Below are 14,377 nucleotides of genomic sequence, written 5' to 3'. Positions count from 1 at the left end.
TCCTCGCTGATCTGAATCTCCCTCCCTCCTCCCTCTGGCTGGCAGATCTCCCGCTCTCTTCTTCTACTCTGCCCAGCCATTGGGTGATTAGCATTTATTGACAAGGCTGAGATTAAATGGTAAGAATTGTTCACACAAACTTGAGACAGATCTTGACATAAGCATTATAATGCCACACCCACATTGAAACAAGATATGAGGGAGAAGAAATCAGCATTTGAATTAACTCGAGGATAAACTTTGCGTGGTATACAGAAGCATTATGCTGACAAGCTAGGCTGTGCCTGCCTGTGCTTAGAAGCTGGGCTCCTAGGCTGGCATAGAATGGACTGGCTGATTCTGAACAGCTGGTTACATCGGCTGCCAGAAATGAAGAACTGACCTCTCGGCACATGCCTTTGTTTAGAGTTTTCCCATGAAGATGGGTTGAGGAAAAGAGAGCAGACAGGGTTTCCCAGCTTGTGCAGGGGCAAGCAGCGGGCTCCAACCAAACCGTCATAATCTATTATAATTTTACTTTTGGCTCTGTTTAGCTACATGTTTAGTTGCCATCCTAACTACTAGGAAGGTTGAGACAGGAGGACTGTGAGCTGAAGGCCAGCATGAACAACTACTAAGACCCTCTACTAAAATAAATAGACCTGGGATGTGACTCAGAAGTACAACTGCTGCCTAGACTCCCCCAGTGAGGGGTTGGGGGTGTGGCTCTCTGGTGTCTTCTTGCCTAGTGTGTGGGTCTTGGTTCAACCTTAAGTGATGTGTTTCGAGAGAAAGAAAAAGTAAAAACCTCCTTAGATGTATCCTGACCACATTCTTCAGTCCTGGGATTGTTGAGTTTGGAGCAAAAGACTCTTGGAAGGGGGTAGTCCTAGAGCAGTGGCTCTGGCCTCCAGCCACTAGGTGGCAGCAGCATCCTCCCCATAGTAACGGCAAGTCTGTGCGTAGGTTGTGCCACGATCCCTGTGGATGAGAGTGCCTTTGAGTTGGGACACTGACAGGATGATTCGGTTACATACCACGGCACCTACCTACTCTGCAGTGGATTGGAGACCCCATGAAATTTGAATGGAGATAGATATGCATTTATCTATCTAGTCTCGAATTCATAACCCAGGTTAGCCTAAAACTTGATAGTGTCCTGCCTCAGCCTCCTGTGTGCTGAGATTTAGTCTCGCCATCCTTAGTTAGGATTCAGTTTAGGAATGGAAACCTCTTGTTAGGCCCAGTGCCTCAGTCTGCTCAGCTGCCCTGGTTGAACCTAAATGATGCCATCGCTTCCATGCAGTAAAAGCCCAACCCCAAATGGCTTGAGCAAAGAAGGTTGTCAGTTCCTTTAACTACAGCCCAGAACGTGGGCTTCCAGCAGGCTGCACCCAGCAGCCCATATCCCCTGGGCTAATCTCTTGGCTTTTTAGGCCCCTCTCATCCCCACTCATGATCCTGTGGCCACATCCCTAGTGACAAGTCTAGGCAATAGGAAATCTTCATTCACTGCTAACTTCATCATCTTCACTGTGATTGGAGCTAATTGCCAGCGAATCACGGGCACCTAGACTGATGAAGTACTCGGCTTCATCCAATCAGGGATGACGTCTGGTGTGGGGGTGGAGCCAGACCCATCTGGTTGGGTCCCTAACTCAGAAGTTAGGGAATCCATGATGTGAACTCAGGACAGGATGGGAGCTCTTCCCAGAGGTCACTGCTTCCTTCAAGAGGGCTTGGCAGGTAAAGGTGCTTGCTGCCAACCAAGCCTGATGACCTGTAGCTTGATCCTGGGAACTCACCAGTGGAAGGAGAGAACTGACTTCTACACATGCATCCCAAAATAAGTAATTACATTGAAGTCTAAGAACCCTTTGTTTAAGCTGTTTGAAGGACAGGCTTCTGTTATTTACAGCTGGTGTTGTCCTTAAGAATTGTAAATACATCAGGTGGCTGGGTCAGAGAGAGCAGCTGCTTGCCCAAGAGCACAGCACAGTCAGTCACTGCTTGGGACTACCCAAAGACAAGGCTAGCATTCTTGCATTTAGATGAGGCCTGTCTGAGTTCACAGGCCCACCAGCACACAGGAAGCGGCCCAAAGCTGGCCAGGGTGCAACAGGGCATTTCTGAGAGTTCTCCCAGGCCTTGACCCTTGTGACAACCTCCTCTGTCAACCTGCCTTGGGGTGAGCCTACTGGAGTTGGGCCAGCCAGGTCCCCATCCCCCACCCAACTTCCCGTCTGCAGTGGCAGGACTTCATGGAGCTGGGTAATGCCATCCCCAACATACAGCTGGACCGGGTCATCCTGAGCCAGAAGGCCAACCAGTGTGCTGTTATCATCTATACCTCTGGGACCACAGGGAGCCCCAAAGGCGTGATGCTGAGTCATGACAACGTAAGCCCTGCCCTCTGGAGCAGCTCTTATCTGGGTTTATTCTGAGCTCAAAACAGGCAACAAGGAGGCATGTATGAAGTTTATGTGGGTCTTTCCTCCATGGAGAAGCACACAGTTGGTGCTGGGGGCTTGGGTGTAGACCTGGGTACAGAGCAAAGTGGGGGAAAGGCAAAAAACTGGTAGCACCGTGACTTAGTTTCCCTGTCTGTGAAATGGGAATGGGTTTCATGGTTTCTATCTGGTGGTGTTTGTGAGTCTCTCCCTCTCCCCTCTCTCTCCTCCTCTCCTCCTCCTGTGTGTGTGTGTGTGTGTGTGTGTGTGTGTGTGTGTGTGTGTGTGTGTGTGTGTGTGTGTGTAGGCCAGAAACAACCTAGGCTGTGGTCCCCCAGGGGTGTCTATCTTGGATTCTTGAGATAGGGTCTCTCAATGGCCCTCAGTGATCGGGGCAGGCAGACTATCTGCCCTCTTGGGCCACCTCTCCAGTGCCGGAATTATTGATGCACGCACTACCACAGGAACGCTGAGAACTGGCTTTCAGGTCCTGTGCAGAGCAAGCACTTTACCCACCAGGACATTTCACTGACCTGGTTAGTTCATTTTGTTTTGATTCACTCCTGTTTGTTTGTTTGCAACCAGGTTGTCAGGTAGCCCACACTAGCCTCAAACTCTCAGCGTGGCTGAGGATGACCTTGAACTCCTCATCCCTCTGCCTCAGCCTCCTGAGTGCTGGGATCATAGCTTGCTTGTGAGAATACATGTGTGCAGATGTCTGAAGGCCAACATTTGTCACTAGATTCTTTCTTGATTGCTCCCCATCTTATATATGGATTCAGCCCTCCCATTTGGATCACAGGCTCAGCTTGCTCTGGGGTGGTCCTTTGTCTCCCCCTACCAAGTGTCTGGGACTGCTAGTGGCTGCACATGTACTGTGCTGGATAATTGTATGTCAACTTGGCACAAGCTAGAGTCAGACGAGAGAGCCTCCATTCAGAAAATGCCTTCATAGGATCAGCTGCAGGCAAGCCTGATGAACATGCTCTTAATTAGTGATTGATGGAGGAGGGCCCAGCCCACTGTGGGTGAGGCCATCTCTGGACTGGTGGTCTTGGGTTCTACAAGAAAGTAGACTGAGCAAGCCATGGGGAGCAAGCCAGTGAGCAGCATCCCTCATGGCCTCTGCATCAGCTCCTGCCTCCAAGTTCCTGCCCTGTGTGAGTTCCAGTCCTGGCTTCCTTTAGTGATGAACAGTGATGTGGAAGTGTAAGCCAAACAGACGCTTTCTACCCAGCTTGCTTTGGTCTCGGTGTCTCATCACAACAATTGAGAACTTAAGGTATTTACACAGCATATCAGGCTCTGGAGATCTGAGCTCCAGTCTTCACACTTGTGTGGTAAGAGCTCCAGCCGCTGAGCCGTCTCTTAGATCCTGCAGGTTGACATTCTAGATTAACCATCACAAAGAGCCTTGGTGAGCCTGCATGTTTGGAATTGTGTTGGTATTCATGTGAAGGGTATCTTCCTCAATCACTCTCTACCTTCTGCTTGGGGACAGGATCTCTCGATGAACCTGATGCTCACCTCTGTGGTCAGACTAGTCAGCCACCAAGTCCCAGGGAGCCTCCTGTATCCACTAGTGTGATAACGTTAGTGTGTTGCAGATGCCAAAAGACTGGGCAAGAGTGTTGGGTGATGGCCTTATTGCAAACACAAGGACCTGAGTTCAATTCCAACAACCATATAAAACCCCAGGCATGGTGATACAAGGTTTCTAATCCCAGCTCTAAGGAAGCAGAGACCTGAAGACACTTGGGACTCACTGGCCAATGCCAAGTCAAATCAGTGAGCCCCAGTTCCAGTGAGAGATCCTGTATTAAAATTAAGTCAGAAGGGGTTGAAGAGATGGTGCATTGATTAGGGGTGCTTGCTTCTCGGTCACAGGGACTGGAGTTTACATCCCATCACCCATGTAACAAACTGAGCACTACACATATACCTGTGTACCCCAGCTTTGGGTAGAGCAGAGACAAAAGGTTCCTGATGCTTGCTGGTTCTCTCTGTAGCCAGGGTGCAAAGCTGGGTTTGAGAAAAAGCCCTGCCCTAAAAAGGGCGAGCTAGCCTTGGTGCAAACACACTCACAGAGAAGGATGTCTCTTAGGAAAGTGTGTGTGTGTGTGTGTGTGTGTGTGTGTGTGTGTGTGTGTGTGTGTGTGTGTGTAAAAGAGACAGACAGACAGACAGACAGACAGCATGTTTGCAGGTGCTCTCAGAGGCTAGAAAAGGTGATCACCTCGAACTGGAGTTAATGGTGTTGCCGAGCTGTGCTGTAGGTGCTGGAACCAGATGGGGCAAGTGCTCTTAGCCTCAGTAAGTACAATTTCAAAACAATGACATAGGTAGCAGTCGAGGAAGACAACTAACTGATCTCTATCTCAGGCCTCCTCATAGGCACACACATGTGAACATATAAGTACATATATGTGCATGCATGTATATATACGTGTACACAGTGGTCCTCAGGCAAGGCACAGGAATACCCTTGTTTTCTAGATCACGTGGACGGCAGGGGCCATGGCGCGAGAGATTGAGCTGATCCCCGTCTCAGGAAAGCAGGACACGATAGTCAGCTACCTGCCCCTCAGCCACATTGCAGCCCAGCTCATGGACATCTGGATCCCTATCAAAGTCGGGGTGCTCACTTTCTTTGCTCAACCAGATGCTCTCAGGGTAAGGCTGGGTGAGGTCCTCACCAAGCATGCAGTGGCCTTGGGGGAGCGGACATTGCCTCTCCAAACTCTTAAGAATTTTTCTTCTCCATCTTCATTTTCTGTTCCATTCCACAACATTGAGGACAGCTGAATCCACTCTCAGTTTTCTTTCCCTGCCATGCAGTTGTGTAGACTACGCTGAATAAGCCCAGCAAGGGGCTGGAGTGGCACTGAAAGTGTGTTTTCAGTGCTTCTGGTATTGATTTATTCATTGGGGGTATGTGCCACAGTGTGTATATGATAGTCAGAGGACATATTAAGGGTCATGCTCCTTCCCATCCTATGATCCTGGGGACAAACTCAGGTCATCAGGCTTAGTGACAAGTGCTTTTACCCAATGAGCCACCTTGTGGATTCCCCCCTTAAAAATTTGTGAGTACTTGTGCATGTATATGCGGGCACATGTGTGTTTATGTATGTTGGGAGACATTTTTGTATGGGGTGTGTATATGGTGTATGTATAGGTTATGTGTATGTTTGGGGTTTGGGGGTGTGTGTGTATAGGGTGTGTGTGGTGTGGTTTGTGTATGTATGGAGTATGGAGGTGTGTATATGGGATATGTGTGTGCATGCATATATGGGGTGTGTGTATGCATACATGTATGGTGTGTGTGTATGTATGGAGTGTGTATGTGTATGGGGTCTAAGTGGTATGGAGGTGTGTGTATGGTGTGTGTGTGCACACATGTATAGGGTGTATGTGTGTGTATGTGTATATGGTGTATGTGTGTATGGAGTGTGTGTGTGTGGAGTGTGTATGTGTATGGGGTGTGTGTGCACTCACATGTATGAGGTGTGTGTGTGTGTGTGTGTGTGTGTGTGTGTGTGTGTGTGTGTGTGTATGCTCACACATGGTTATGTGAGTAGAGCCCCTGAGGAGCTCTGATTCTGTTTGCCGGGGTCTAGCTTGCATGCCAGGAAGGTGTTGGGCTTTTTGCCATAGAAGTGTTAACAGCTGGATTTCAGGAGACCTTACACAATGCTGTGGAGAAGTCAGATAAGACCTGAGCTTTGCTTGGCTTTCTGAAGGTCACAGAGATCTCCCAGGCCCTGCTCCCCAAGTGCTGGGACAACACCACAACTCTTCCCCACTTCCCAGTCTAAGGCTCTGAGCGACACGTAGCTCATACATTGAGATGATTTCTTTTGTATGCACCTCTAGTGTTTTGGAATACTATGTGTCATTACCATTTCTTTTTATTTGTCATGTATTATTTTCCTATGTGTTAAATGAGCATCTGACTCCTTCACTGTCTCCATCCTCTCTCCCTTCTCCATCTTCTGAAAATAAAATTTGCTTTATAACCACAGCCAAGGGCTAACCAGACAGCCCCAGCCCTGTCTGTTAAAACTTTTGTTTTTCCTAGAGTTATCAGTTGCCTTTGTTTTCCAGTTGGGTGACGTTTCTTCATGCCAGTTTTTCCTCCAGCATTCCACTGTGAACCAGTATATTACCATGTTGTTTTCTTCAGTTGGGCTAACTGAAAGGGAAACCCGAGGTGGGGTTTTATAGCTTATTGAGGTCAAGTCATAATTGGAATGAAGTGAGACAAGCCAGGCAGGTCCAAGGACCAAGCCAAGAAAAGATGTCAGTTTAGTAACTCAGACAGACTCCTGGGGCATTCTGAGCACGAGTCAGGCCAAAACTATTCCACATCACAAGGGAGTTGATCTTTGTGTTTACCTGCAAGGTGGATACTGGGCCCAGGCCAGAGTCCAACTCCACTACTGCAGCTCTGCAGGTAAGAAGCCATGGCTACGAGGGATCAGGAAGGGTTTGAGCAGTGCCCGGGGCACACTGCTCTGAGGCCCTGTAGTGGCGCCCAGCTTGGGCCGCATTTTCCAAGGTCTTTACTCTTATCTTCTTTTTCTTTCTTCTTTTTCTTCCTTCTGTCGCTGGGGATGACCCTTTGGTAAATTTTTCAGAATATACAAGGAAGGGAGTATCCATTTCCTTTATGTATGGACTTTGCAGACTTCCAAAAACCAGCTGAGAAGTATGGAGTTCACCTCACCTCCAGCTGCCATGACAAGAAAAGGAGCCATGTAGCACAACACATGTGTTTTCTTGGTTCTCTCGAGCTCTGGGTTAGAGAGTCAAACTGGGCTCTGTATGGCTAAATGGAGGCATCACCAGGACAGAGCTGTTACCGAGACTGTTTCCTGCCCTTTCCATTTTCTAGAAGGAATGGCCACTTCCTTCTAAAACATCACGCGCGCGTGTGTGTGTGTGTGTGCGCGCGCGCGTGTGTGCTTGCTGCACAAACCTTAGGACCTGAGTTCAAACCCTGAACACTCATGTAAAGAGCTGCATGTGGCTGTCAGACAGAGAAGGAGATCTCTAGGGGATTGCTTGGTAGTTAGTCAAGCCTCAGGTTCAGTAAGAGGCTCCCTCTCAAGGGAGAGACAGAGTGGCCGCAGGAATAATGCAGTGGTTCTCTGCTGCATGTGTGGGCTTGTTGGTCCCCGGGTGTTTTGTTTGTAAATTGAGACAGAATGCATGGTAAGGGTTCAATGTGGAGTTCTGCACCTTTGAATGTGTTGCATTTTGACTGACCCAAGGGTCTCCAGAGGTCCCCATTTGGGGGCACTTTTATCAATGTGGGAGTCTCACTGGATTCCCTGCTTCACCACTGCCTCCCAATGCAAGTTATGTATCCATTTTAAAAAGTGCCATCCTCATTCATGTCTCCTGGGTGTGGAGCAGCATGTGACCATCCTCAAAGACGTTGTCTTCATGATTAATGATAATGCTGGACTTCTCATCGGTTCATTGACCCCTTGGATTTAATTTCTTTTCGTTCTTTATGTTTTTTCTTTTTCTTTATTCTTCTTTCATACAACACATTCCGAGTGCAGCCTCCCTCTGCATCTTGTTATGCCGAGTTTGGTTGGTATCATTGAGAGGATTGCTCTTTTCCAAAGAGAAATGGAGAAGCACTTAGATTTCATTTCTGTTCAAATCCTTTGCATTTAAAGTTTTCTTTGTATATCCAATCATGTTGATTTTTAAGGGTTCTTTACATATTGAGGCAATGAATTGTTACCAGATACCATAATTTGCAAATGTCTCCTTCCAGTTCTTTGACCATCTTTTTGGTTTTTGTGGTTTTGGGTTTTGGGTTTCCCCTTTGTGGTCTTTTGAAGCATGAGGGAAACCTTTGGCTTTGATGAGGGTCAGGTTATTGATTTCCCACATGCTCCACTATGGCAGAGCCTTTCTCCTGTTTTCATTTAGCCACTTGTTACTCTCAATTTTTCCTTTAGAGTTGTTTTTCATACTTAGTGAGAAGTAGGACCATAGGCCAAGCATGACTTTACGTTTGTACATTACTGTCCTTCCTCAGCTGCAGTGAACTACTTAGACGACGTGCTAAAAGTCAGATGATCATAAATGTAAAGTGTGTGTTGGTCGCGTTATGTGTATCAGCTTTTATGTTTCTGCACAGATACACACATATGTACACATGCACATACATCTATGCAAGCACACTTGCACACACATGCACACACGCAAACATGCATATATGGGGTGGAGTGTGTGAATCTGAGTCTGACTGGCTGCTTTGAAGCCAGGGGGTTGTTCCCCAGGCCTGTAGCAAAGGCCACACTAAGAGAGAAGGGAGAAGAACACATGAGGTACATGTAATGGACATGTGAGGGACAGGTGATGGACACATGAGGGACATGTGAGGGACACATGAAGGGCATGTGATGGACATGTGAGGGACATGTGATATGTGAGAGACATGAGGGACACATGAAGGACACATGGTGGACATGTGATGGGTATGTGAGGACACGTGAGGGACACGTGATGGACACGTGAGAGACATGTGTGGCTCGTGAAAGCACTGCAGTACTCATCTGCTCCATCCCACACAGGGCACCTTGGTGTACACTCTTCAAGAGGTGAAGCCTACTTATTTCCTGGGGGTGCCACGCGTCTGGGAAAAAATGCAGGACACCATCAAGGAAAATGTGGCCAAGTCCTCCAACCTGAGAAAAAAGGCATTTGCATGGGCAAAGATGCTTGGCTTGAAGGTCAATACCAAGAAGATGCTGGGGTAGGCAGTGTTCTGTTCTGTAATGGGTGTGAGGGAGCATGGAGGAGGCTCTGCTGTCTGAAGCTATGTCTCCTTATTGATGCCATCTCCAGGAAGCGAGACATCCCCATGAATTACCGCATGGCAAAGGCCCTTGTGTTCACGAAGGTCAGAACCTCCCTGGGCTTGGACAACTGCCACACCTTCTTCAGTGGGGCTTCGCCCCTCTCTCAGGATGTCTCGGAGTTCTTTCTCAGCCTGGACATCCCCATTGGTGAGATCTATGGGATGACTGAGTGTTCCGGACCCCACACAGTCTCCTGCAAGAGTATCTACAGAGTTCTGAGGTACCAGGCTCCTGTAGCCCTCAGATCTCCAGTGTTGTGGGGCAGGGACACAAAGGGGGAGGTGACCAATGACTGGGATACATCCTGAGCCTGGGTATCACGAGGGCTCCATTCTCCAGCCTCCTAGCCCAGACCTTCTGGCTTATCACACAACTTTCAGGGGAAGGGCACTTGTCAAACCATCTATCATGTTGTGTGACTTTTCCTGGAGACACTTGAACAAATGTCTGTTTACCCCAAATAAGGCAACAAAATACCAAAGAAATGCTGCCTCCCAAGTGCAGCCTCCCAAATTCAACTTAACATGTTTATTGGGGTGATTGTGGGTCAGAGGTCATAGGTCAGGGGCCACTGGCAGGAGTAGGTATGACTCAAAACAGAACATCACCTACAAATCCACTATAACCTGGACCACACCTCACAAAATCCATGTACAAAGTTCCTGCACATTAAGAAGATAGCTCTTAGAGTCTCCCCAGAATTTTATAACTGCTTGTGGAACCTGGAGCTGGACTCTGGGGCCTTGTACATTTTAGGAACTTTTCAAGACTTGTGAGTGTCCATTACTTCCTGAGTTTTAACAAATCACTTTCCAGGAGACTGTGTTCTGGAAAGAGGAACACAGGAAGAAGAAGAGATTGCTTTCTGACACACAGTGTTCTTCCCAGTGTCACTTAAGTGTTGTATGAACTTGGGATTGCTTGACCTTAAGCATCTCTGTAGCTCCTTTCTGGATTATTCTGCATAGCTCAGCTCACCAGGTTGCCCGGCTGGGCCACAGCAATGCAAACACACACATACACATATACACACATATATACACATACACCTACACACATACACCACACAGACATACACACACACACACACACACACACACACACACACACTGCAGACGACTCTACTGGGAGCCCAGCCTCTCCCAGAATCCTTTGGTTTGTTTCCCGATCCGCTCCCACCACTGTGTTATATATTTGACTTTCTGCTTTTGCTTGAGGCTTGCTAGTGTCCAGAATGCAACTGAGGGAGCAAATTAACAATAATAAAAAATGAGAGGGGTAGGAGAAGATGGAGAAAGGAGAGATGGACGAGGAGGAGAGGCTGGGTGTTGATGGTGTCTTTGCACTGTTCACACCCCCTCGTAGCTGCCTCAGCTGTATGTGGCCTTCTCCACCTACTGATGCTGTGAGAGCAGGTGTGTGGCTACCTACTGTGCACACAAGGTCTCTATAAGCGGTGGGCATAAACCACTGCCCCAGTTTCCCCTCTGTGCCTCCCTCTTCTCATGAGCTTGGAAGCAGCCTTCCATACATTCCCTCTCTGGGGAGATTCCAGATTGGTCTTTTGTTTGTTAGTATTTTTGTATTTTTGTTGTTTTGTTTTGCTTTTTCAAGACAGGGTCTGTGTAGCCCTGGCTGTCCTAGAACCAACTCTGTAGACCAGGATGGCCTTGAGCTCATGGAGATCTGACTGCCTCTGCCTCCTGAGTGCTGGGATTAAAGGTGTGCTATGGTCTGTGGTGTTCTCACATGGGAGGTGGCTCATTCCTGTTAGGTCTTCAGGGGGCTTATTTTCTTCACATCCATGAAGACAGGAATCTGCAGGGCTTCCAGACATATAGAACATTGAGAATCTGAATGCTGGGTCAGACAAATCCACTGGGTCTCAGAGGGGTGTGAATTTAGCTGGGACGAGGACCCGGGGGCTAGGCACCGCTCAGTCTCTGACCCTCCCCTCCCTCTATCATGTCCCTAACAGCTGTGGCAAAGTCCTGAATGGCTGTAAGAACATGCTATACAAGCAGAACAAAGATGGTGTGGGTGAGGTGTGCATGTGGGGCCGCCATGTCTTCATGGGCTACCTGGGTAAGGAGGATGCCACGTTGGAAGCATTGGATGAAGATGGTTGGCTGCACTCTGGGGACATTGGCCGCCTGGACAGCCACGATTTCCTTTATATCACCGGCCGCATCAAAGGTGCCGGGCTCATCTGGGACAAAGGGCACTGGGTGTGCTGGGGAGCTGGCAGGGGATGTCAGGATGTCAGGTACTAGGAGCACTGGAGAGAGTAGTGTTCCCCACTCACAAGGTCCCTTCCTGTCATCCTACAGCAGTAGCCTTGGGGACAGACAGGTTGCTCTAGATTTGTGCTGGGGTGAGACTGCAGTCTGTCTGTCAGCTTTGCCAAGCAGCAGAGAGGTTGTGAGGGCCAGGTGAGGCCAGGAAGTATCAGAGAAGCTTCAGAGAGAACCTGAAGGTGGCCCTGTCACTTCAGCACTTGGGAGACTGGGGCAGAACTGTGGACTGAGGGTATCCTGGGCTGCACAATTGTGTGGTTTGACAAACTGGCAGACAGATGGTGTGCCGTGAGGGTGCAGATGTTGGGAGGAAGCAGGAGTGGGTGGGGTGGGGACTTGGGGTGCAAGAAGGGAAGCTATTGCAAGCTCCAACCTGATCCCAGGTTAGTGGGGACCTGTACCAAGCTAGGCTCTCATTCCAGAAGTCCTGATAACTGCTGGTGGTGAGAACATATGGCCCATCCCAATCGAGACCCTGGTGAAAGAGAAAATCCCCATCATCAGCCATGCCATGCTGGTGGGTGACAAGGCCAAATTCCTGAGCATGCTGTTGACACTGAAGGTAATGTCCCCACCAGCTCCAGGGTCGGGCGGCGGGGAGAGGGCTGCTGGAACCAGCTCTGCTTTCTTCTTCTTCAGCACCCGGGTTGGGGGTCAGGGGTGATGGAGGGTGGGTGGTGGGGAGTGGGCATGGTGACAGATTGTCCTGGGGCAGTGTGAGACAGACCAGATGAGTGGAGAGCCCTTGGACAAGCTGAGCCTGGAGGCCATCAGCTTCTGCCAGATGCTGGGTAGCCAAGCAGTCACTGTGTCGGACATTTTGAAGACTCGAGACCCAGTGGTCTACACGGCCATCCAGTATGGCATAGACATCGTGAATCAGCAAGCAGTCTCTGACTCACATAGAATTCGAAAGTGGATCATCTTGGAGAAAGACTTTTCCATCCAGGGTGGGGAGCTGGGTGAGTCACTTGGCTTGGGCCCGAGGCACCTGGGTCTGGGCCTTACCCTTCCCTGGGGTTTAGGTCTAAGGGACCAGCTAGGGCACAAAGACACTTTACCCTCACCAACTTTGCCTCTTCACCAGGGCAGACACCTTCCTGCTCTGGGAGTACCATTCTTACCATGGGGCTGGGGCACCTCTCAGCCACTAGAACACAGCCTGCTCTTATCGAGGACCCGGAATCAGATCCCAGCAGCTAAGCTTGGCAGCTCACAGTCATCTGTAATCTCCACCCCAGGGGATTAGACACCCTCTTCTGGCCTCTGCAAAATGTGTACATGCAGCACAAGCACTTGCACACTCATATACCTCACAGATACATAAGATACATAGTTAAAAATTAAATACATCTTGAAAAAAAATTCCACTATAGCCAGAATCTCCACAATGACCCATCTGTGTGGCCATCCCGTAATCCCCACTCACTGACGGCAGGAGCAGTAGCACATCCAGTCACCTCTACAACCTGACTACTCTGTCCTCTCTCCATAGGACCAACGTCAAAACTTAAGAGAGAGCTCATAACCCAGAAATACAAAGCACAGATTGACAACATGTACTCATCATAATGGCTGTGGCAGGAGCTTCCTCCCATCTGCGCGGTGAGCCCCTATGGCCTGGCTCTGCTGGGCTGCGTGGTGACAGGTGACCCTCCTGCCCTCTCTAACCTTAAGATATGGTCTTCCTGGATAGAAGCAGCACTTTTCATGATTTCTACCTCTTTATCTTGTTATTGCGTGTGCGACTGCCTAGGTGTAAGTGTGGAGACCTGAGAACAATTGTGGTGTTGTCCCTAACCTGTCCAGTCCAGCAGCCTAGCTGGCCCTCAACTTCCGCTCCACTTCTGTCCCTGGAAGGAGCAAACTGTGCCTGCTGGGTCTGGCCTCACATGGGCTTTGAGGATTTGAACTTGGATCCTCACACCCCTGTGGCAAGCACTTTGTGCCTCATGTTCTATGTCTCGGCTCTGGAAATCTTCTGCAGAGTTCTGCAGGTGACTGACTCACATATGTACTGTCCACACACTTTTCCCTTCCTCTGGATGTGTCTACAGGGATCACACTGTGTGTGTGTGTGTGTGTGTGTGTGTGTGTGTGTGTGTGTGTGTCGGGGGGTATGTGTGTGCTTGTGCACACATGAGCACGTACCCGCACTGCACCCATAGTCAACCTCAAGGCCAGCTGTCACCCTGCCATGTGAAACTGATGTCTCCAGCCAGACCCACCTGTGTGGCCGGAGGAACATGCCTCCCAGGAAGGGATACCACAGCTGGCCGCTAGCCCAGCTCCAGCCCCACACTGTGTGAGGACCCAAGTTCAAATCCTCAAAGCCCATGTGAGGCCAGACCCAGCAGGCACAGTTTGCTCCTTCCATGGATGGAGACACCTCTGAGAACCATTAGGGACAGATTAGTACCCCACCTTCCTCCTTGGGTCCCAGGAGGTCATCTGTTCTCTGGTATCCTGTTGCACGTGCATGGTGCATATCTGAGTGTATATGTGTGTGTGCATGTTGCATGAGTGAGTGCATCTGTATAAGCACATGCACACACGTGTGTCTTGAGACAGTCTCTCACTAGCCCAGGATTTGCCAAGGAGGCTAGGCTGGCCAGGGAACACCAGAGAGCCCCCTGTTGGGTGGGATGCAAGTGTACCCTTACCCACCCTGCTCCTGCCTCCTTCCCTTTCTCCTCTTACACAGGTGCTGGGGATTTGAACCCAGGCCTTTAGGCTTGTTCAGCCAGCACTTTTCTCCTCTCCC

The 14,377-nt window shown here is 49.4% G+C and overlaps 1 protein-coding gene across 1 annotated transcript in view; it reads left to right on the top strand.

Annotated features, from left to right (window-relative positions):
- The window catches only part of Acsbg2 (acyl-CoA synthetase bubblegum family member 2), a 29,713-nt gene that overhangs the window by 14,277 nt on the left and 1,059 nt on the right, over window positions 1-14,377 (top strand). Inside the window, exons 7-14 of the mRNA XM_032900785.1 lie at window positions 2,229-2,378; window positions 4,926-5,102; window positions 9,029-9,210; window positions 9,303-9,536; window positions 11,295-11,512; window positions 12,036-12,175; window positions 12,329-12,575; window positions 13,109-13,218. Of these exons, the coding sequence (XP_032756676.1) occupies window positions 2,229-2,378; window positions 4,926-5,102; window positions 9,029-9,210; window positions 9,303-9,536; window positions 11,295-11,512; window positions 12,036-12,175; window positions 12,329-12,575; window positions 13,109-13,185 (1,425 nt within the window). The 3' untranslated portion in view covers window positions 13,186-13,218. The remainder of the gene's footprint in view (window positions 1-2,228; window positions 2,379-4,925; window positions 5,103-9,028; window positions 9,211-9,302; window positions 9,537-11,294; window positions 11,513-12,035; window positions 12,176-12,328; window positions 12,576-13,108; window positions 13,219-14,377) is intronic.

The sequence above is a fragment of the Rattus rattus genome, chromosome 4 (genome assembly GCF_011064425.1).
Source record: "Rattus rattus isolate New Zealand chromosome 4, Rrattus_CSIRO_v1, whole genome shotgun sequence".
Classification (NCBI taxonomy): Eukaryota; Metazoa; Chordata; class Mammalia; order Rodentia; family Muridae; genus Rattus; species Rattus rattus.
This window is presented reverse-complemented; position numbering and strand designations above follow the sequence as displayed.